The following is a 24,871-nucleotide window of genomic DNA, read 5'->3' on the forward strand; positions in this document are numbered from 1 at the left end:
TGTTGGAGTAATTCCAAGTAGTTTTAAAAAAATAATTTCAGGAAATTATTCAAAAGGGTTTTTTAAAAGTATCTGCTCATAAGTAATTCCTCAGCAAGACTTCCCTTCTTCCCTCAAAGAGAGCTAGCTAGAGATTTCATTGTTTTATTAGTTTATCTGATAATGGAACATTTGGATCATCAATTTTGTTGCTTGTACAAAGTCAGTCAGACTTAGATTGCCAGGTATACTGTACCTTCAAACTCATCAACAGCTCTATTTTACAAGTATCTCAACTGTATCTACTCAACTTCATTTTCCTTAATTTCTTGTGTTACGTTACAAATGTAGGTGCAGATTCTGACCAGCAACATCAGGAGCTTCTGCACTCCACAGCTAGGCTATGAGCATTCATTACAAAAATAACTTAAGGCATACTTGGGTTTCTCTAAATCAAGAATAAATAAATAAATAAAAACAGGTTTTAGAAGCATGAAAGACTGTCCTCTTCTTAAAGTCCCTGATAAAACTGGTTACTAAAAGGGCTACTCCTCCTTGCCTGGACTATAGCCCATGAGTATGGTTCATGAAATACAATCAACAAGCTTGTTTCACACGGCATTTGCATGTGGTTCGGCCTCAGGTTGCCAAGGAACTCATACTCCTCAATTTTCAGGAATTCATATGATTTCCATTAAAACACAACAACATTTTTCAAACCTCAATAGTTTTTCTTTAAAAACAAAATATAATATGGCAGCAGTAGAGTATCTGACAGTCTCAGCATTACACTGCTCCTGCAGGTTCCCAAGTGCAAGCTCCTTCTATACATCAGGGATTCCAATCTGAAAACTCCATCTGCTGCAGTAGCAGCATCCAGTTTCCAAATAGCTGTCCCACTAACCTAGTTACATGCCCAGAAGCAAGCAGAAGTTTGATCCAAATGCCACCAGTAACACGGCTCTGCCATCTGGGTTAAAGCTATGGGATATACTGAGATTTTGTGATTGAAAGACATACATGACAATCCACTTGTGCGCCTGCCAGGTAGGTGCTTGGCATGCATTATTCTTCTCTTGCTCTACCTCCAGGAGAATTTCCTTCTCTAGATTCTTAAATAACAGATCTGCTCCACAGTTGCATCCTTCTCCCCTGGTCTTATTTTAATTTTCCCCTACCTGCCTTTTGTAAGACGATGCATCTCCTACACCTATTCCCTCTCTTTCTCTCCAGTGGCTAAGAGACACAGCATGGCAGGGAATCAGAAACGCTGAGGAAGAAAGGTGTGTGCTGATGGGGAGTCCCACCGACAGGATGCTTGCAAATGTGAGTCTGGGTGAGCCAGCAAACAGCTGGTTTCTAGGGCAAGGGACAGCTCCCAGCTCCCTGACCTCCCCTGTCCTCGGCAGTTTGTGAGTCCAGCAAGCATGAAGGTGGAAACCAGAGAACAGCTGGAGTAAGGATGGGAAAAGAGAGGGAACATGACCTGCCACCTTGCTTAACTGTGAACTATGTCACCTTACCCAGCCTCGTGGAACCGTGTCCTGAGACTGCAGGCATGAGGCAGCAGTGCCCTGCCTGGAAGCAGACCCATCACCCCCCAATCATCCCTGTGAGGTCCCCTCCCATGGTCTGAAAAAGCTGTCTGCACAGCTGGAGAAGTAATTTTGACCACCTTAGTTGTCAGACAGATCAGTTTTCCAAGCTGGTTCACTAAATGTCTGTACTGTGTCCATGCCTTTTAAGAAGAGAGGAGCAGTGCAGTGGCTGGAGGCTGAGTGCAGAGCAGGACTCTTCCCTTGGCAGTACCTGTTGTAAATTTTCACACGATTATTTAGGAGGCAGCTGGTGTTTTCAATAACTGTTGAGAGCATCCACCAAAGCTTGGTCTTATGAGAGGACCAAGAATCATCAAGTAAGTGTAGATTCAAGCAATGACTGCAAGTTACAGTTATGCAACTGCTCATCTTCACTAGGAAGACAAACGTGACCTTACCTTAACGCTCTCTTCCTTTGGAGCAGTCGTGAAGGTTTAAATCTAACTGTGTTTCCTTTGCCAAAATCTGTGAAAGAAAAAAAAAATAACATAGTGAAGATGCTTTAATAAATGGGGAACTTTTAGGAAACTAGCCTATATAGTTTCCAGTAAGAGTCCTTTTCCCCTGGAAAAGGCTGTACAAAGGCCTTGCCTCTAGTCAAAGGAGCATAGGCTGGCATGCCCAAGGTGGGGGTAAACCAAACCTTTGCAAAAATAAGTACAGGCAGTAAAACATATGGGCAGTTCCATAAAGTGGTGAAGCTTCTACTGTTCTAATCCTAGTATTCAGTGTAGCACTGCAGCCTGAGGCTACCATTTAAACTGCTTGACTCAGTTTCCCTGCTTATAAAATGGCCAGTAGATACATTTATAAAGCACTCTGATAATGAAAAATGCAGCAAGCAGCAAGAGCCTTTTTGGCTGCAGCCTAGCAATGCTATAAAAACTGCATATTCACTGCAGAAATCAGAGATGCCCAACTGAAGGTTTGTTTCAACATTATCAGACCATCCACGACAAAAATATTTCTGAAGGTTGTCCACTGTTTGGAAACTCCCATTTTTTTTTTTCTGAATAGCCTTAGGACTTGTTTGTTATCAGAGTGGAACACGTTACATATTTTGCTGAGAGCAAAATCACAGGAGATACAACCTTAAACTCAAGAAGGATGTAGTGGATTACAAAACCACCAGTTCCCAAACCTCTCTGCATCAAAGCAAGCAACAGGCAATCTCCCATCTCTCCCCCCAGGTTTGACTTCTTGAATTTTTCAGTCAAGAGCATCATCCTTGGGTCTGTGAATGACCAGCAGCAAGCGGGACCAGTGCTCCCAGTACCAGGTGCCTCCATAAATGCTGATGCTATTAAGAGACCTTACACAACTGCTAGCCAGGAAGCAGGGCAGCCTGGTCTGTAACTGCTGTTAAAAAACACATGAAGCTACTAAAAATGTACTCCCAATGGGAAAATGGCTTCGGGTCTCCATCTGCATTAAGTCAGCTATCCCAAGACCCAAAATTAATAAACAACTGTTCACTGACATAGTGATCACCTTATTTTTCAGTCAAAAGCTTCAAAACAATTCAAAAGCAGTGACATTCCTTTTACTGTAATGCAGAACTCAGATTTAACTATTTCAAGAGTTAACAGGCCAAAACATTTTGTAATGCAGAGTTGTTATTTAAAAAAAATAATTTACTTTGCAAGCAAAAAACATCCTAAAATCTAGGTAGGATGTTTATTATTTTTGCAAAAAAGGGTTTAATGAAACTTATTATAGCTAACAACATGAGTCTTAATTTAGAAAATGTATCTTTTCTCTATGCCTTTCAAAACTTTACTCTCTCCTTTGCTCTTCCACTTCTTTCCCCCTGCCACCTCACCAGGTACACAGATTTAAAAATAAATAAATAAAAAGATAATTTTAACAGCTTTATAAAGAGACTAAACTATGCAAAAGGACATTTTTTAGGCATTTGCTACAAGTCACTTAAAAATTTCAAGCACTTTTGCTAATAGCTTTCTTCAGCTTTAATAAGCAACTTTTTCCTGTTTTTGTTAACATTCAGTTTCTCTTTCCAAGTAAATGGAGAATAAAGCTCGCAGATTACACAGAAACATCTTGTCAGGCTAAAACAGAGTATTTTAAGAAAAACAGTACGAATGGTATATAAATCACTGTATTTTACATTAGAACATTAAAAAGCAAAGACTACTCCATAATGTAAGTATCTCTAAAAAGGCCAGCTTTGCATTACTGTAAGACCAGTATGCAATAATTTAAAAAGCCCAGCTCAATATCAGTTTAGCTAATCAGAACCAGGCATACCTTGAATTTATAGCCATTCTAACGGGATAACCACCCATCGTATAGTTTTTGGCACTGAAACAGCTGTCCACCATGAAAACCACAAGTAGACCACAGAGAAATTCTCCCTACCCTGGCCAAAAATAAAGAGGGGATGTGAGAGGGGAAGAAAGTAGCTTTCATTGCTTCAGTGGGAGAAGGGAGGGAGAAGGGCTGCGAAGACGGGGCAGACGAGCTGTTCTGACTTTTGCTACCCATTAAGCACATTTTGCAATATTCATACACACCACATTCATAATGCCTCCAAAACCTATTAAAACTCTGTCGTGTTTCACAGCGCAAGCTGCTCCCTTCCAACACACAAATAAACAGAAAACCCAACCAGAGAACTATGTTCTGCTACACAGTTTTGATATTTTATGCATTTCCTCCTGTTCTAATTAAACCCCATGTGGGAGGATTAAAGCCCAATAAAATTTACTCACTATAACATGGAAGCGTTAAAATCAAATACAAACACAGGAGAAAAAGTAAAACAATTCTACTTCAAAAGAAAATAAATAAGCCCACAAAAGAAGCATCAGTTTAACAGTCTGATTTCAACGGTTAATTTAAAAAACCCTCACAGTACCTCAGACACAGAATGAAAATGATTGCAACAGCATTTTCTCCTTCCTTTCACTGAAGAATTATAAACATACAAGTAACCCCACTAAAATCATTTTAAATACTTGTATTTAGGAGTATATTTACTAAATCAAACTTGCTCATAAGTTTAACCATTTGGTTGGTCTAACTCTCCCCCCCCCCCTTAGGTACAAACTACCAGATAAAACCACTGTCCAGATTAATACGTAGGAAATTAAAAATGCTGAATCTAAATATATATATATAACATATATATATATATCAGATACAACCTTCCACTGTTATCTAGTATATTTAAAGGCCCTAAATCGGTAGCAAGCTAAGCTAATTAGAAGATCCATCTAATCGGATCTTTCAAAAGTGTCCTTTAGGAAATAATGAAATAGCCTAGGTGACTAACTGAATACTGATCAGTAAAGTAGCTAATGTAGCTGTAGGAGAGCCAGTCAAACAATATTTACACATATAAACACACGAGAGAGATTAAAAGCACGCAAATGAACTACATTTTCTCCTATCTACTTTGAACTCTTACCTTGCTCTTCAGAGTATTTAACATTTCCCAAATAGCTGGAGATCCAAGGATTTCTGAACATGGTTGCACAAACAAAGGATTCAGCAAAGAGAAACTACAATAGCAGCTAATTCTCCACCAGCCACAGCCCTTAGGCCTGTCTTAGCAATATCGTGTAGAGATTTTTCATAGCACAGGACTGGAGCTGTCAGGCTATCGCGTCCCAGGGAGTACAGTAAATGCATAGCAATAGGCTGCAAGCTGGAGCAGCTCAAGCCAGTAATCAGATTACAAACAGAAATTAGGCACATGAATGCTAAAACAGATTGGGCAACGGTGATTGGAAGATTTATAATATTACCACTTCAAAGATCCAGCCAAATCACACATTATATTCCTGCAAAATGAATGCAGAACCCCTAAATCTTCATATTTAAAAGAAAAAAAAAATCCTCCAAAAAGAGGAATAATTTCTTCCTATCTCTGACCAGGATAAACTACAATGCTTGCTGAAGAAAAACAGTATCCAGGCTGCCAAAAAATGGACTCTGTTAATCATATCATTATGCTAAACGTTTGCCCAACTATTAGTTGGAACGTTTAAAATAGACAAGATTTATGGATAACATATGAGCAAAATTACTGGTGGGGGTGGGAACTTAAGAACAGACACCGCAACTCAAAATATTTTAATTTGAGACAGAAGGTGTAAAATTGCACAAATACTGTCTGTCTAGCTACCATTTTTTTATTTTTTTTTATTAAATGGAGTCGATGGATTTTGGATCCAAGCGAGGAGTCAGATTCCTTTTGGAAAGTCTGGAAGTGTTTGCTCAAAATGGTGCAATAACCCTGGCTCCATCTTCCCCACCAAACTACCTGGTCACCCACAAAGCACGTTAAATACCTGACTGGAATAGATCCACATGCCTAACCCCATCCAGCCAACTAAAGGCAATGACTGCCTGCTAGCTTCCCTGCCCCAAACACACTTCTTCCCTTCAGAAGGATTTCAGCCAGCTTTGGTGGAAAACTTGATGCAAAGCTGGGGTTGTTGGGACAGGGAAGAGATGGCCTAGAAACACAGGACTGAAGTTCTTGACTTTGCTTACCCGTTTGTATGATATCTGGTATAACAGGACCCCAATCCATGCTTGGAACAGACAAAATATAAGCAATAATGCTGTTAAAGAGACTGGTGAACCACAAGTGAAAACCATACTCTCTCAAAAAACTACTGATTTTTTGTTGGCTCACCATGAAGTTGTGTTTAGTCTGTCTAGGTCATCATAACTACAGCTTTTTGCGCAAAGACAAGTTTTTGCAATGGATATATGAATATGCACTCCATATTGTCTAATGCCACTGCTATTTTTATTTATTTTAAAATGTGAATAATCTTAGAGTGGCCTTAACAGAAGCACAAATATTGGCTGTGAGCCTTTCAACCATACAGAACTCCTTAAAGCAAGAGTAGCCCAAGACTTGGGGCCTGTCAGTGAAGCCCCTGATTTCCCAAGGAGTAATTCTGATCAAAAGTATCTGAAGTTACGCACTGTATTTTTTTCCCTTTGCCTGTAACCTTACTGGCTCTGGCATTTAATTCTAACCACTTCACCACATTAACACAGGACAGGGGCCCAAACACTTACTCCCTCTGGACCAGCTGTACTCAGGCCTAGAAAATATAAAAGCGGTAACAAAACATGTCATCTGTTGACATTTAAATTTGCCATTAACCTGAAAATCCACTTTATGGTCTAGACATTAAGTGCTGACATGCTTAAAACACACAAACGAGACAGTGAGTGCAGAGATAACAAAGAAACTGCTGGTAACACCCACTTTGGACACTGTGGACCAGTATCTGTGCAGGTGAACCAATAAAAGATAGGCCCAGGTCCAAAAAGGTCCCTTCTTTCTGAACTCACCCTGCTTATGTGAATACTTCTTGATCTGCTGAGTGGATGCGTTACTACCTGTAGCGTTTTTAAGCACCTGTAACTCATTCAGTAAACAGTAAGGGAACTGTTTTTCCATGAAGTACAGATAAATAACACTCATTTGATAGATCTCATGGCTGCGATCTTTAGAAGGGTTGGAGAAGAAGTTAGATCTGATAGCTGAGCTGATGAAACAGCTCATGGCTGCCCAGAAAGCAAGCCCTACCTGCAGGACCTCTGCTAGGCCTTCACCTGTCTGATGAATGAGGTGCAGAAGGTAAATCACACAGAGCTGTGGAAAGACATAAAAACTCCTGATACTGTGCAATATCTGTGACCCCAGAGTTACTTCTGCTCCACCAGAGTTACTTCTGCTCCACCTCAAGACAAGGTGTATGTGCCAACGCTGCTTCCAATATTAAGTCTTAAAGTCACGAGGGTCAAAGGGGTCTGCTGTTGCAGGAGAGGTCTCAGTACTGAGCCTTAACCAGGTTTGGGAGTGGAGAAGATATCTTGGTAAGAACAGTAAGTCAGCAGCATCAAAGAATGGTATAAAGAAACAAAGTCTAGGATTCATTTTTTTGCTGCTTGTTTGGAAACAGAAGGTTTGAGAAAAAGTCTTTTCCAGAAGAGAAGAAATCCATCTCCAAGCACTTGATGGAGGAAGGAGGAAGAGTATTTTCTCCTTTAAAGCGATCCAGCCTGCAGGACCCAGAAGTATGCTGAGCCAAACAACGTTATCAAGGCTGAGTTACAAATCAGTAGTAATGTTCTTGTCCTCCCTGCCATCATTAATTCTTGAGCATTTGTGGCCTCCAACATAAGCAAACAAAAAAAGAGAACAACAGTTCAGCTGTTGGAAAGGGGGGCAAACCCAGCTGGAAGCTAAGTTTGCAGTCATCTGGGCAAAGAGCTAGAGGTTAAGCATGCATACATTTCCAATCTGAGACTGCTCATGAAAGACCAGCTGGCAGCTAAATGTTGTTCTGAAGCTTCCCACAGGAAGAGAAGGAAAATATCTTCCTTTTGTCTGGCAAAACTAATCATTGTAATCAAAGCTGGAGTTTAAACGGCTTGCAAAGCTGTTCCCAACTAACAGGGCTGCCAACCCCAAAGCATTGAAGAGTTATGAATCAGGTCTCACTAAGATCACGTCCTTTTTCTTTCTAAATTTTGATCGCTTAGGAATTTATATTTAGATATGTTCCTGTGTGATAAGGAGAACCAGATACTTTGTTGTGACTCTTAGTTATCATAAAAACAAAAATCAAAGAAGTCCATGACAGCTGTTTGAAGGAAGTCTAAAAATAAAAAAGTAAAAAAAAAAAAAATCAAGAACACTGAGGGGGAAAAAATGCTACAGTGATTGCAAAGAAACTTTACCTAAATAGCACATTTACTGAAACAGGATTCTGAGCAGCATGGAAAACTGAGATGATCTATATAAACAAGATGGTGAAATAATATTTGCATCCACACTTCATGCATAGAGGTCTAAAGGAGCTCATGAATTTTATTCCACTGCTCTGCTCCTGGACAAGGAGAGAGTGCATTTGGAATAGCAATACCCTGCGAGCTGTGTTGAGATCTGAGATGCTGTGGATGATCTCAGGAGGGTTAAAAAAGAGGGCTAGACCAGCCCACTCTTTTCCATCGCTCCACCTGACCCTTCCCAAACTCCAGGCCATACACCCACCCCAAGCACACCCTGCCACTTTTTAGCATGCAGACTTGTGCTTCCAAAGGTAAGTGAGAAGGTACTGAAAGAGCCTCTCCTATTTCCCCTTTCCCCCACCTTTCAGCAACTTTTGCCAAGGCAGAAGTGATTACAAGAAGTAATTTAGCCCCAAATTAAAATATATGTCAAAAGTCTAACAGAAGATTTCTTAAGTAGCATAATCACTTAACAGCAAGTTATTGTCTCAAAACATGTGCAAGTATCCTTGCTTACAAATACAGGATGCATCCGGGATTGGCAATGCCAGTCATTTTTTTCCTCTCTTCCCAAATCCCATGTACATGGGCAAGCAATATTCTCATTTCCTAAAGGGAGGCCATTTGTACAGATTTTTAAACCAAGATTCCTGACATGTTACCATCCCTCCAACAGGAATCAAGTTTAATCCTTTTCACTTTGCTTTTTCTCATTTCCACTCTGCAACAGGTTTCGAAAAATGATTCTGTCAAGATGATGCCTGCTGCTTGACTACTGATCATGTTTTGGACAAGTCTTCAGGTAAACTTCAGCACTGTAGCACCTGTATGACAGTTCAAAAATGGGTCACATGCACAGAGAAAATAAGCTGATTAGAGTCATAAAGAAGACTAAAATTTTTGAGTATAAAGTGACAGATTTGTTAAAAAGAATATGGATTTTTTTTTTGGTACTGAGTACTTACTCTTGTAATGGGAAATGGGAGAATGGGTATTTTCTATACATAATAAAAACAAAAACAAAAAAAATCTTTCAGTGTCTGATTACTATTTCAGATTTAACAACATCTCACTCAAACCATTAATTTTAGTAGTGACTTGCTCCTAGAAGGAGATTTTGGTACCTCTCAATCTTGTAACACATTTTCAGAATAGGAAAGGTGAAGGCAGTTTCCCCAGATAATCCCACATCTTGTATCACTGTTCACGAAACCGTATGTCAAGACTGTAGCAAATTTAAAGATCTTCAAGGTCTTCCTGTTTAACAGTAGGATAAGCCTACACCAGCTCCGTAAATGAAGTTGAAAGGCCACACACTGCTCACACTTCTGTAATCAGATAGACCAGTGAGGCACACAGCTTATCCAAATTGAGTCAGACCCGTTTGTCTGTGAGACTGAAACTGTAAAAGAACACGTCAGATGTGTACCCTGCCAGGGTCAGGGACGGACTTAGCGAATGGCTGGAAATGAGGGAGAAGGCAGGATCTCCTGTCCCAGCAGTATGGACAATCTGTGACAAAGCAGCCCAAGGACTTTGAGGAAGAAGCGTTTTACCTAGCTAAATAATGACTGAGAGCATTTCATATCATGGCCCACTGTAAAGGAGCTGTGGTTCAGATTGTGGAGGCACAGGGTCTGCCTCTGTGAACACCATACAACAAAGTCTTGCCACAGGCAGCAGCTTCTTGTTTACTAACACAATGGAAGCTGTTGCAATAACCAAGGGTGCAAGCTTCTTTTGGGAGAGACTGCCTGCAGGGCTCCTGTCCTCCTGACAAGTCATTGGGGTTTCTAGGACAGGTTTTCCCATCTTCTGACACTTCCAGTCTCTTCAGTCTCCTGAAAACCTTCCAGCAGAGTGCATCCTTCCTAGCACAAGGCTGCCTCCTTCCCTGCAGTGGCAAGTGGCCCTGGGCAGCAAAGTGACACTAAAAGCACAGCTACGCTACAGGGCTTCCTCCTGGTTGCTCTTGAACTGCATCTTTGCTCGCAAGTAAAAGCCCAATAAGGGAGAAGAGAGCAGTGCATACCACAAGAAAGAATTTATAACAAAGTTCTTTGGCTGTTCTCAATAGTCATCTAAGGAAAGCGTCAATTTTGTTTACCACAATGATGTGACATTTCACAGGCCACTTAACACTCCTGCATATTTACCTTGAAATATAACCATCATTTTTAAGCCTCAGGCAGACAGCAACCTTGCACACACCAAACCTATGACCCCAGCTCCCATCCTGTTTATAGCATGTCGCAATACTTTCTCAGAAAATTAAATATTCAATAAAGGGGGAAAAAAAAAAAAAAAAAAAAAGGCTCTGTTCTAGTACTGATGGTCAAGGTGGGCTAGCTTCGCTACCGGTTCTGTCACTGAAAATAATGTCACTGTGAGTAAGCACACGTACAAGGCTTGATTTTCATCCAGCACAGCTAAGCAAAAATTCATGAGGAAAGAAAACCTGGTTAGCAGTGATGCTGCAGGTCTGGAGCAACTTGTCTAGGGAGCAGGTTTAAATTCGTAGCAGTTAGGACCTTATTTCTTTATTGTCCTCACACGCTCCCAAGCCCCCTACAAAAACCCCAAGCGTGTGCTGTGCTCGGCAGGGCACCGATCACTAATAGCGAGGTAATCACCAGTCGGATCTGAGCAGCTTTACCAGAGCTGCACAGGAAGCCCGCGCAGCACCTGGCTGTACTGCACTTGACAAGGTCTGGGGGGATTTCACTAAAGGAATAACACACAGACTTTTTTTTTTTTTAAAGCCTTCTTCCACATAAAAGTCAGTTTTTATGAAGTGGGTATGACGAAACCTAGTCAAGTCCTGGTCTGTGTGTAGGCAACGGGTGCCAGTATTCCCCTTCTCCAGGGACCAGGACTGCTCCTTTAGCCAATAAAATACAGCTTTCCAATAAAGGGCATAAAATCGCATGAGAAGAGTGAAGAAACAGTCCTAAAGTAACACAAAAAGAAAAACTCATTCCTCTTTGTTCAGGTGTCTCTCTAAAAGCACACAGCACAATAAAGAATGAAAACAGGCTTCTAAGAAAGGGCACAGCAAAGCACTCGCTATACGGAATAACAACACAAATCTCAGGGTTACAGCCAAGCCTGTTAAAAAAAAAAAAAAAAAAAAAAAACACTTCAGGAAAGGGAGCTGCAGCTATGAACATTCACACAGCAGGGCTTTTTAAGCCGCCTCTAGCACGATTCCCGGTGTCTGCCACACGCAGCTTGGCGGTACTGGGTCGCATCTCCCGGGGTCTGGGCTGGATCGGATCGGGGCTGCGCGCTCCTCACCGCCATCCAGCATGATCTGTCCCCAGACACCGCCACTGCAGCTTGCCTAATAAGGCCACACGCGAGTTGAGTGGCTGCCTTGTAGGTCACCCTGCACTCTCCTGCCTCCCCAGCCCTCCTCCGCCACCCTTGGGTGCCCAGGGCGAGGGCCGCACCTCAGCGCAGGGCGGGAGAGGAGGCCATAGCTGGCGGCAGGGGGGAGGCAGCACGGGCAGCACAATCCTGCTGGCAGCTCACCACGCAGCCCGTTTGGGGATGGCTGGGCCGGAGAAATAACGGGGTTTCTCGTTACGTGAGCTGCTCGGAAGTAGGCCAGCAGCGTGGGTATAAACAGCCACCTCCACGGCTCCTGACAGCAGGCAGGTACTTGTCGAGCAGGAGAAGCAAATGAACTAGATGAAAGGAAGGAGCAGACGTGCGTTTGAACAGTGCTATTTAATTATTTAGCACTGTTGATCAGTTACAGTGAGACTTGCTGCAATTCAGACAGATGGCTTCAAAAGTAATGATCTACTCTCCCCAAAATAACTACCTGGCAAAAAATCCACTCCTGCTGCTTGCTGCCTCGCTTGTAACTCTGACAAGCTTTTCCTTCACACCTGTCCCAGGGTATTTTCATAGAATGGCTCAGGTCAGAAGGGACCTTAAAGATCATCTAGTTAATCATCACTAAGCATCATTTCAAGATGCTCGATTTGGACACCGTCCTGTCCTCAGGGTCTGCAAGGAAAGCAAAGAGCCTGCTCTGAGGCTGGAGCCAGCAGGCAGAGCGCGGTCACCTCCACGTGCTGCTGCCAGCCCCCTCCGGGGCGCCCAGCGCTGCACGTCAGAGCAGACAGTGCACTTCAGGCCAGACAGGGCACTTCAGTCCCTGTCTGGCACTGTACAGTAAAATATCAAGGCAATTCAACTGCTGCTTGTACCTTGTTATTTCTAAAATCAGCATCCAATCTTGTAAGTGCTTTGCGGCCTTGAATGAAACAGCCCCGCTGAGTACACTGCCCGAGGGCTGCAGGGGCTGGCTGTCCCCTTTCAGCAGAGAGCACAAAGTCTCCAGAGGACATGGGAGGTGCTGGAGAACAAACGGGGGATGCTTCCCATTGCCCTGGAAACTTTTAGTCCTCAAAATCTGGAATCTCAGTACAACAGCTTTTAAGTAGTGAAGAAGCGCTGCCCTGTAAGGGTTTAATACCTGCCTAGGACGACTAGAGGTAATGATGAACTTACCAAATGCTTCTCACAGCTACAAACATCTCCAACACACAGTGATTAAATGAAGCCATGATTATCACTCCACTGAAAGAAACCAAACTGCCACAGGTATGCCCTATTCCTGCAATGAACCTCAGGTTCGTACTATTAAGAGGCAAAGTGACAGCCTATATGGCCAACTGACTGTGTAGGTACTGCACGGTGAACAATACAGCTGCAAACCACGCTGGCAGTTTGTAAGCCTAGCCATTATCATCTCAGGTTGAAGCTGTGCCCAGATGCACTCACAGATCCTGGCTCAGAACTGCTGATTTTCTGCTAAAAGTGCTTTCTCACCCAATAAGCTTCAATAATACAAAGAAATGGGACACATTCAAAAAAGGGTCAGAAATGATTACACACAAGTAGTCCTAAAATAAGCTAACTCACTCTGTGTCCAATTTGCTTAGATCAGCAGCACAGTATGTTCTCATTACTATTTAATATTTATAACGAAAGCTGTATAAAACTAAATAACACAATAGAAATGAGATGGATTGGTGCATGCACGCATTAGACAGATCTGTCAGCAAAGTTTTATGAAGAAGAATAGCACCCTGGACTATGCAAGTCAGTCACACTGCACAGACATCCAGGCTGGGCTGAGAGAAAACCTCCCAGGCTTGCACTACTTTGTAAAGGAAATGCATTTCAAAACATCAACATTTTTCTAGTCTCTCAGAATACACACTGACAAACCCAAAGTACCAGGGGGGAAATCTGTCTTTCTTTTTGGTTAAAAAGGAGAATCTCAATAAAGTCAGACGCATCCAAAAAGCCACTATAGCACTCTCACAGGTGATTATTTGGCATCTGTTAAGTTAGGGCCATTTGTGCAACTGCACACTAGATGCTTTTATATTTTTGCCGTTTTAATTTCAAATGGAGGTAAAAGTTGACATTTTCCATTCTAACACTCCCATTTTCCCATCTTAGCTCACAGACGTTAAGAATTTATTTATCTAAACTGTCCTATTTTGGGGACAGTTTAGAAATACGGCAGTATTTTCTCCACTGTTATTAAGAAAAAAAGATGAGGAAAAAAAAAAAAAAAGAATTAACATTTTCGTATACATGTGCTAAATATCTTAACTGCAAAAGTAGATCTGGTTGGTACAGAAGTCGCCCTCACCAGGAAGCATGGCATGCTCACTGTTCACAGCAAAGCAGAGCTGTTTGGCAGCTATACCTGATCAGTGCAAAGCAAAAGAGTAAAGATCTCACTGAATTCTTCAAGAAGAGGGTTGGAAGGTAATTTCAGCAAAATCTATGCACATCAAAGGTGACACTTAAGGAACAGACTAATGGCTCTCACAAGTCCTCTGCTTTAAATCAAGACTGAAGAGTTTGTTTTTTTTTCACACACACCCCCAAGCAGGCCACTTCCTCCAGTGACCTTACAACAGTCGACTCCCACCTCAGACCTCAGTCATATGAGAGGAAATACATCTACCACAATCAACAGTTATGTACTGCAGGCACACATTTGGTCAGAAGACGGATGGGGTTTCAGTGAGATAATGGGGAGGTTCTTCCCCCTGGTTTAAAGACCGTCCCTTCAAGCTGGAAAGCAAAGTAGCGATGCAACTTTGTTCAGCTGAAATGTAGCAAGCAGAGAAAACAGAGATCCTACAAATCTCTGAGTGGATGCAGATGTATGGGAAACTGAGAGGTTCATTATGCTCTCTCCCAAAAGCCCCCCTGAGAACGTACAGGACAGCCACCGAGGCTGGTGCAACCTGGATGCCTGCATGCTGGCACAGAGGAGTGCTCTGCCATGCTGCAGCTTGTCCCATGTGAGAGCACTCACCCCAGATTTCACTCGTCTTGGTCTTCCCGAGACCAAAACTACCTTTCCCAGCCCCACTCCTTTTCTTCTCCTAGTTCTCATCCTTGCCCATCCCTCTCTGTTGGTTTTATTCCTGCTGCCCTCTGTATACCTCCACCTTCCTCCTGCACCCCATCCCATGGGTAATCCCACCACACTCACATTCTTCAGTGCTTCCCAATCTATTTCCACTTCTCCAGCTCCCAGTGCAGACTCTCCCATCAGACCTAGTCCCACTCTTGTGGCTCCGTTCACTCCCACTGCTCCAAACCAGGCCTCCTTCTTGAGCAGGGTTTTGTTTTCCTCCTCTGAGAGGTTTCAGCACAAGACTGGCCAGCCCAGCAGTCTTGCTGGTTCGTTATCTACCCTCCCCTTCATTAGGAGAGATCTGCACCTTGTGAGAGCTGTACCAACCCAGAGCACTCAAAGCTCAACTTCAGCAGCACACCACAGAGCACACCACCAACTAGAGGGTCATGATGTGAGAGTGCTGATCTGATGGTCTTGGATACTTTTCTTCTGCAGGTGAATTCCCTTCGTCAGTCAACTTGTTTGTTCCTTCGTTGCTATTCATGGGACACTGTGCTGTTTGAAGAGAGGCATTGAGTGTGTGTAATGGAAAAAAGAGACATCCCTTAGAAGAAAGGCAAGATGGACAGCTTAAACAAATTAGATTTGGAAAGAATGAAGGACTCCCTGCATGTCTTGATGGTCACCAGGTATTATAGTAATACAGCAGCACCTAGTTACAGGAAGGATTCCACATCGCTGGGTGCTGGACTAGGTCTTTGCAAGGCAGGCTGTGCAGCCCAAGTTTTGAAAATATACCTACAGCAGCATTTGTCTTGACGCTGAGGAAAAACACTGCTGAGGAATATGGCACATTGTCACCTAAATCACAGACAGGCACAGCACAGAGCTTCTCAGCCAGGAGGCAGAGTGGTACGTAGCCCTGTGCCAGGTGATGCTACAAAACCCTCCGTCATGTCTGGATGCAGTCTGCTGCTGAGCAAGATGTCCAAGGCTTGGCAAAGGCAGCAAGAGTACGCTTAGCTGCAGCAGGACAGAGCTCAGCATGGGCTGCAGAACCCAGCAGGGAGATGGGGCCCATGCTGCAGCAAGATTTCTCTTCCCACCCACATGACCTTCTCCAAATCCAAGTCCTGTCAGGCCTGCAGAGCGATGAGAGGTGGAGAATTTGGGGGTACATGGCCCCCGAGAAGCCTTGTTGTTAAAAACACCCCATCATCCCTCACAGGCATCACAGCCACCGCTAAGGCTGTACCCTCAGCTCCTGATCCAAGCACTGAAGTGACGTTTTATACGAGCTTCAGCACTGTAACAGCACGTGTGGGGCAGTCGCCCCAGAAATTCACTGAAACACATCTGGTTTATTGTTAGCACAATGCCCTGCTCACAACATCTGCAGAAAGCAATCCTATGGCACAAGCACAGCCCTCCTTCCTGCAGCAGGGAGCCTCCTGGAGCCGTTTGGGAACTGTATTTCTGCACATCAGCAGCACTGGCACATTTGCTATTAAATTGATAATATCAACACTCCATGCAAAGGATTTTGAAGTCCAAGCAAGATGCTTTTTTTCTTCACTGCCCTTCTACACCTGGCCTGATCTTTATATGTGCTATATGTGCTAATGAAAAAAAAATGATTAAAAGAAAACAGTAAAATATCTAGGTAATCATCAGTTTCTCCAAATAAATGATTTAACAATTTGTATCACACTTCAGCATAAACATATCTTGCTCTGACTTCAAAAATCAAGCTCTCAAATAGTCAAGTAAACAGAAAAGAGCTCAGTCAAGGCTACAATTCAAGACATTTAGACTATCTTGTAAGTGTATTGCTTGCCAATGGCTTTAAGTCAAACTACAGTAGTAGTTTAAACTCCCATGGAAAGTATGCCTGCATTAAAACCCAGCACAAGAAACTTAAACATCCTGACAGCATGTGGCCATGCATGAGATCACTACGAAAAGCTGCAGCATTTTCTTCAGGTCTTTATTTTTGTTTCCTGGGAAGTCTGAAACCATAATCAGCAGCTTATACCCAAAGTCTGTATTTCAGACAGCACAGACTGGAGCTAGGCCAGGAGTTGCATTAGCTCACAATATGCAGTAAAATAACAAAACCCTATCCAAGAAGATCTGGAGCAGCAGAATGCTATTTAATGAAGGCTGACCAAAACTAGACGACTGCTCCTAGAGAGGACACTATATAGGGATTTCACTTGGAAAGCAGTTTCATTTTTACAGTCAAATTCACACTTTTCTCCCTCAAGGGAGGAAAAAAGCATTCTATTAAGGACTTTGGCATATGTACGTTCTCAGCCAGTTGATTTTTTGAGCTTTTTTGATTGCCATGATTATCTTTATTTCTTGCAAGTCATTACAAGGAACAGTATGAGAGTGTCCACAGTTTCTGATATTTCAAGGGTCTGAGGGCATGTGAAAACCATCCACATAGAAACTGTTTTCTACAGAGGGCCTAGAGGAAGAAAAAAAAAAAGTTTTGTTGGTTTTGTTTGTTTGCTTCTTCTTTTCCCCTTCTTAGATCTGTTTCAGCTATAGACTAAGAAAATTTTCTGTTAGAATAAACACAAAGCCTTTGATGGAAAGCGTCTTATTTGCCCATCCGATCTTCTCATCTTGTAATCAGGAAGCAAAGAGAAACAGGAGGCAGGCAGCTTGGTAAGGAAACTTGAAAGATGACTTCCAAACATAGAAAGGCAGGGAAAAGAATCGAGGAGACTAAACGATGCCAAGGTGAATCAGCAGCAGGAATGCCAGAAATCTGCATCAGTGGACACCACTGCCTGTTTTATTTAAAAAGTCAAGCAGTTGTTTCTTCGTGTTAGTGATAAATTGGTACTCGAGGTACTTTTCTTCCTAAAGGGTGAAAGCATGTCACTGAGGGCATTTCACATGCACTACTTTGTGGCAAGTACCTTAAAAGGCACATCCAGTAACTTGAGTTGTTAAATAATGTGACAAATTTACCAACACCACCCCCAAAATAAAGCTTGAATTTTACTTCTTTTGCCTTATTTGAAGGCTTAACTACTCCTGTTCGGAGACACACTTTTTTTTCCCCCTTAATAACTTACATTGCAAAGAAGATAAACAAGTACAGACTCCATACAGGATACTTCAGTTTCCAAATTTAGAGACCATAGCAGAGCCTTGACTTCTTTTCAGTGACCCTTACTAGGAGGCAGGGTTTAGAAAATAATATAGTGAGAAGACATTTGGGGTTCCATTATGTAAAACCAGTGCATAGTTATACCCATCACAGTCCACTGGAATTGGGAATTCAAATGTGTAGTGCTGCTACTTCTTTTTGGTAAATTATTAAAATGATGTATTACCGTAAGCTTTTAATATTAGCCTCCCTAGGAGTTTGTTACACAGAGGCCATACTCAAGCTATTTAATACCTCAAGACCAGTTGCAGGGTAGCTCGGTGGTCAGCTTAGGTTTTCAGGAAGTCTCCTGAGATCCATAAACCAGGTTACTAAAGTAGATAGTGGTAGAAGGGACTTACAAGTAGTTACTAGTCTTGAAAATTTTGAGAGCAAAACACAAAAACGCCAGCTCCAATTCTAGCCACCATGGCTGCAGTGCCACGCAAAAGGGATATTTAAGCATACCTCAATATTGGGAAGTTTCTGAAGAACTGCCTTCAAGGAAGCTGAGACACAGATATGCCTTACCCTACAACATCAAGGATCACAGAGGATGATGTATTTGATGCCTCCGATACGTGTCAAGCTGCTTCCAATACATGACTCCTTTTTTTTTTTTCCACTGTTGGGTCACCAGGTTGGAGGAAGCTGGCTTCCAGCAGAGCAAGACAAATGCTCAAAAACAGCTACACCCCTTTCCTGGCACACAATTTATCTAAATTAGATTAAGCCTTTCTGACCTCCTCCACCTCCCCGGAGCTCGGGTTAAATGCACGGGTTACCTCTGCAGCCACTGCAGTACCGACAGGACACAGCTGAGCAAACAGCTCTGCCCTCTTAGCACGCAGCACTGGGACTCAGGAAAGAGAGCAGGCTGCTTTCCGGACCACTCAGATGGCATCAATCGTTTTGAACATTATAATTGATATGCATGGACAGGTTTGCATGATGAAGCCAGATATCATAACTTTAAAAGCAACTGTTAACATATACAAGGGTTAACTTCGAGGGCATTTGTACAGACAGCCCATTAAAATGAACTAAAAAGTCAGAAGATAATGACTGCTCCTTTAACATGTTTAATCTGACACTGCTTAAGCTATAACATTAATCATATTAGGGTACAGCACTACAGAAAAAAGTGAAAACCTTCAGAAAGAGCACTGAATAGTTTTTCTCTGCTCTCCTCCACAGCATACAGTCTAATATGCATTGACAGTGCATTGCCACACATGTATTGAAACAACTGCCTTGATAAAACTTCCTAATTCAAAGCCTAAAAAACTACGTTGTCAGCTCTATTAGCAGAACAAGTCAAGAATCTGTCATTTTGCAAATCCTTGAAACTGTTTCTTAGCATTTCAACTCTGCATTTTGTTCCTACTGAGGAAAATTATAGATTAAAAGGAACAAACAACCCACTAACATCCAGGGGTTCTGCTAGAATAGATTTGATCTGATTTTGGAAGTAAATACTTTGGTCTTCAAAAATAAAAAACAAACAGTAGAGTGTTTTTTCATTTTGTTACTAATTTAACAACTATGAATTGACCACTAGGTAACCTTGTATTTTAATATTGTAGGCTAATGATGGAAACCTGTTGACGAAGAAGGCTTGAAACTACATTTGCCTGATAAAGCTCCTTTAAATAAACCTGACCCTACTTATCTAAAACTGAATCTGATCTTGCAATCTCAATTCTCAAAAACAAAACAAAACCGATAAAAATAAAATTTTCCCAAGAGATAACAAAGAACTGAAGTTTCCTCACTCCCCTATATACAAAGAAAAGCCGTGTGCTCACCAGGTAATAGGTTTATAGCCTCTCCAGACCATAAACTCCTTCTTTCTTCAGTAAATCAATCATCTTCGCCACCCCACCGAAGGAATACCATACCAGCAAGCTCCTCTTTGACAGTTCAACCCATATCTCATTAAATGGAGTAGTTTTTTGTAACTTGTTTAACCTTGAAATCTTCTGTTTCTATTTCAGACGCGACGAAGTGCTGGTGTGCCTGAAAGCTTGTCTCATTTTTTCCCCCCTATACCAGCTGGTCTAATAAATTACCTCTTCCTAACAACCTTGTATGTTAGCTATGCCCCTAGAACATACAGCAAAAAAGCTATTATGCCACTTCAACTTGGAATTAAACCCTGATTACAAGCACTTCTGGCATAGAAAAAACAAAAATAATGAAAGCCACCCAAACTGCTGCCTTGCATTGTAAAGGTACCTGTTCATCTTCCCACTCACCATGCAGATGAGAGTTAATATACAAGGAAAAGTTCACTTATTAAATACCTTTCAAGAACAGAAACATTTTTGATCTAAACTGTTCTATTTTATTTTATATATATATATATTTAATGTGTGGACATTTCACTAAGCTTGAGGTGACTTCAGAGCTGGTGCTTTAGCTATTTGCTACAGAGCATGAACATATAACCAACTTGAATTATTTAAGTTTAAAAACAACTTTTTTTTTCTTTTTATTTAATTTGAGAAAGAGAAGGGAGCTGGGGAAGGAACAGTTTGTTGCAGATAAATCAGCTCTTTTCAGTCCGTGGGTAAAGGTCCTTTTTTTTCCCCGAGGTCCGGCAGCTGGAGCTCAGCTCCTGGTGCAGACATGCCTTTATTTGGGAACAATGCACGAGCAGGCAGGGCAGGGCTTTTTCATACAGGGTGCCCAGCCACATGCAAAAGAACAACTTGGCAAAACGAGGGGTAGCCCTGCACCATCGATGCAGCCCTGTGCTCCTCTAAACAACCCTGGACGGAAAAACAAATGCAGGATTTACAGTCTGACACAGCCAGCAAACAAAACCCCTTTGTAATTGCTTATTAATCATTAAAGGGAAGAGGAGAAATCTACTCTCCGCTTTTAGGCAGAGACAAGAGCACCACAGAAATCCTATAAAGCTTCGAGTTCACCCAGCTGTAACTCCTTAGGAGACTTGCTGCCTGCATCATGGTGCTATCTTCAGCACTGCAATGTATTTGCTTGAGAGTAGGGGCTGGATCCAGATTATGCTCGCCATGTAACGCACAAGCAGCACTGGTTATGAATGGGAGAGGGACAAACAGCTAACTGAAACACTGCCAAATGACTGGGAATAAAGCTTCAAATTGGGCGCCATCGATGTACCAAAATGCAGGAATCACCTCAAATCTTGGCATTAGTGCTCTCGGGTTCGCCGTAATACCTGCACGATGACCGCTTGGGATCACATCCCCCTGTCTTCCCACAGACAGGGAAGAGATACTATTTTTACACACCCCCTGACCAGCCCACTTTGACAAAAATAAACAGAACTAAGACTCGAGGCCAGCCATATTCCTTACAGTGCCATCTTCCAAGGGTCTCAGAAACATAAGCAGCAGAGGAAACCAGAGGAGAGCAGATGACCCGACGAATTTTAAGTTGCTCACCTCGGATGTTCACCCTACCTCACACACGGCATGTCTGCATTTCCTTTCTTCACTCTGCTTTCTCTCACACCAAGGAATGCTCTCAGTCAGAGGAGTTACCATATCCTCAGCAATTTTTACTTTTTGGAAAAAGACACAATTAGGTCCCATCCAGGCACCCCTCACCCCCCATCTCCTTCATCTCAGATCTTGCCAAGGTCATATAAAGCAACCTTAAAAAAAGGCATTGAAGCAAAATAGAAATCAAAGGTATCTATTTAAAGGCACTTTCATCGTCCTCAGAAAAAGAACAGTTGTTCCAGAAGCTGAAGTTCATGTTCTGTACGGTCTTTAGCTTAGATTATCCCCTGTGCTCCTCCGGGAGCCCTGGCTCAGTGCTGTTGAGGTGAGGAAGAAATGTTCACTTTCACATTTCTATCCAAGCACTGCAGATATATCTACAGCACTTGCACTGGGGGCACCATCACCACCAAGCCAGCCGCTCACTTCCAACCTTTCCAGACCACACTATTCACAGAAACACCTGGCAGACACATAATGTCCCAATAAATATCCCACCTGCATCCATCCTTTGGTGGACAGCAGGTTTGATTATATTGTCACTCTGCCTGTGGATACTGCTCACTTGGGAGGGCACCCAAAGAACCTCTTGAGCCAAACCTGCTCTGCATCTACCTAAAAAGGCCGATTCCCCATCTGGAAAGTCCAAACAACTCAGACAAGAAAACCAAATACAACAGCAACATAATAATGAGGCTGTGGGAGAAAGGAGGGGAAATAACTAATAAAAAACTCAATTTGCTAAGGAGAAACCTGGACTTCAATCAAAGTGGATTTTCTTCCCCAGGGACAGACTAGTGATGGAGGCTCAGCATCTGTTCGGTCCTTCCTCCCTGACCAGCAGCCTTGCTGTCTCCTGCACAGATGCAATCAACACAACTTTGCCTGCCTGCGAGTTACAGTCAAAAGGCTCTTGCCCAGAACAGTGCTGAATTTTACTTTCTGTCATCAAACACATCTTGCAATCATGTATTTTTTATTTTTCCCTGCTGATCTCCAATAGAGAGGCCACACAGCTAGTGTCTTTGGTGAGCCTAGAGCAGGAAGGGAGAGAGCAGAAGGGGAGAGGCTGAATCTGCCGTGAGTCACCTTGTAACGAGGGATCCAGCATTGAGGAATAAGCACGGAAGACTTCATACTTACTTAGTGATGCAAACTGTGACATTATATACATGGCAAACGTATTTTCCTCATCCTCTGAAGGCAATGATAAAAAGGCAGCCCAACTTCACACCCAAAAGCAGACGTTGCCTCTTTAGCCACCCTACAACAGGGGCTGCTGAAAGCTGAGGTAAGAAGCGATTTTCCTTTTCTCAAAATTGAAACAAGTCTCTACTAGTGATTTCCTGCTGCCCCCCCCCCCAGCTTGTGAGAGCTCTTCCAAGCATTATTTCTGATGTGTCAAACTTCGGGGCTTCTTGCAACTTTATGGCTATACAGCATCTCCACTACTTCCTCACAGCTGAAAGTTGCCTCTTTCAAAGTAAGATTTCAACTTCTTAACAAGTCAGAGCTGTTTCTGAAGTCCTCCCAAACCTTCAGAATCCTACTCGGCATGTTTTGAGATGTGCAGTTGTTCTCAGACTTTTTGCTGGTATTCACGAACCACTCCATCTATGTTTGCAGTGTTTGCTGTTCCTTGCTCTGGCAGAAGACCGGGGATAATCATTCAATTCCTTGACCCAAACAAATGACTAGTTTAGTTTGGTTTAGATTTTAGCTTTCCACCACATCCAAAATAAATAAATAAATAATCCAAGTATTATTTTTATTCCTCTTCCTCCTACCAGTTGTTCTGTTAAAAGGGTCCTATGTTACAGATCTGGATTCAGGAAACACAATAGCATGTTCTGTCCTAGCACCCTCTCTATTTAAGGAAGGAAATGTGTGTTGTAGTTTTTTGGTTGTTGCTTTGTTTTTAAAGTGGAACATTATAAGTAACACTAATTTCAGTAAGGTCCTACAATTTAGGACTTGACTACCTTGATTCCAAATAGTTCAACATTTTTGCCTGTCATACCACAATAGGATCACATATGAGGGACTTCTAAAGTTTCAATCAATAGCATGGAAAAATTCAACAGGAAAAATAAGAATAGTGACCACCAGCAAAAGCTAGATTATTTTTTTTTTTCTGCCAAATGAGACCAGAACTGTGACCTCTGGATGTCTCTCCAACCCTCAGCAATTCTAAGAGTATTATAAGCTACTGCTAGCCTACAAAACAGAAATCATATTTTTCATAGCTCTTTCAGAGGCATAGAGTAAAACAAAGCAACAATCATTAAAACTGATCACTACCAGGAGTAAGCACAGTTACCGTAGTATTGGTGTCCCCCATAACAAGTCCAGTGACTGACACAGATAAAACACCACATCTACCAACAACTGGCCATTTTTGAGAGCCATCACAAGCTCCCCAACCCAGCAGAGTACTTTGTGGTGAGCAAGCCAGGAATCAGCTACTCAACTCCTTGAAGCCGATTTATTTACACAGCAGCGGGATGTAAATACTTCCCCTCCTCTAACCACTGGGCTTTTAGCTCAGGAAATATATATCAAGAAATTCAGAGCCGACATCCAATGCTGTGGCTCCCTCTGATTGCCGCATCATGTAAAAACTCTTGTGAGCGTACGCTCAGCCTAGTTAGCCAAGAACTTTACCATCTCTATAATTAACTCCGCAGCCTGACATCATCACCCCCTCAAGGTCCTCTTAAAGCTTTAACAGCCTGGTTTATGAATATTCATTTGCCAGCGTTACACTTCCAGGGATTTATGAAAACCCAATGGCACGTCAGTTCCCAAATAGGTTCCATTATTCCTGCTGCTTCCTCAGCATATTTATTACAAACCAATTTTATGCTGACAGAACGTGTATCGAGCCTGCAGTTGGTCCAGCCATCTAGGTCATTTTGGAGAGATTAATAGGCATGGCAGACATCTGAGTGCTACTGCTAAGGATGCCTATTAATCCCCCCGCCGCACAGGATGCTTCTTCACAGGCCTCGTTGGTTCTAGCCTATAAAACCTCTTTCTCCCTTATCTCCAGTTTCTCTCCTCCCACGTGGCACTGGAATTAGATGCCAGGCATGCAACAAGCAGCCCTTCAAAGTCTGCCACCGTGTAAGAAAGCAGTCGTGTATACCCAAAGCCCAAACCATGAGGGGTTTATGAGTTTTGCATATTGCGTGCAGTCAGTTTGCTTCAGTCGGACGACACTGGCACACTGCAACAGCTATATAAAGTTTGTGACACATGATTCCATTACCAAGAGGCATAAACACTTCTTCTGTACTGAAATACGTGATTTGCTTGACAGTTGCTTCCCCCCACATCACCCCTGAACCGTGACAGTGCTCAAAACCATTGGTTTGGGCATTATTGTGTTTCACAGATGTGTGACCCAACCTTCCTCAGACGTAAAGCATCTCCTTATTCT

The 24,871-nt window shown here is 42.5% G+C and overlaps 1 protein-coding gene across 17 annotated transcripts in view; it reads right to left on the reverse strand.

The window, feature by feature from the left end:
- Positions 1-24,871, reverse strand: part of SVIL (supervillin) — a 135,819-nt gene that overhangs the window by 66,387 nt on the left and 44,561 nt on the right. For 15 of the 17 annotated variants that reach the window (XM_084512046.1, XM_084512041.1, XM_084512042.1 and 12 more), the window contains one exon: positions 1,976-2,042. Coding sequence is in view for 11 of the 17 variants with exons in the window: in XM_084512050.1 (XP_084368176.1) it covers positions 1,976-2,042 (67 nt within the window). In the remaining 6 variants the exon portion in view is untranslated. Of the gene's footprint in view, positions 1-1,975; positions 2,043-5,007; positions 5,084-24,871 lie in introns of those variants that run through there. The other 2 variants (XM_084512051.1, XM_084512048.1) reach the window with 1 other exon arrangement.

This window comes from Aythya ferina (assembly GCF_964211825.1).
Source record: "Aythya ferina genome assembly, chromosome: 2".
NCBI lineage: Eukaryota > Metazoa > Chordata > Aves > Anseriformes > Anatidae > Aythya > Aythya ferina.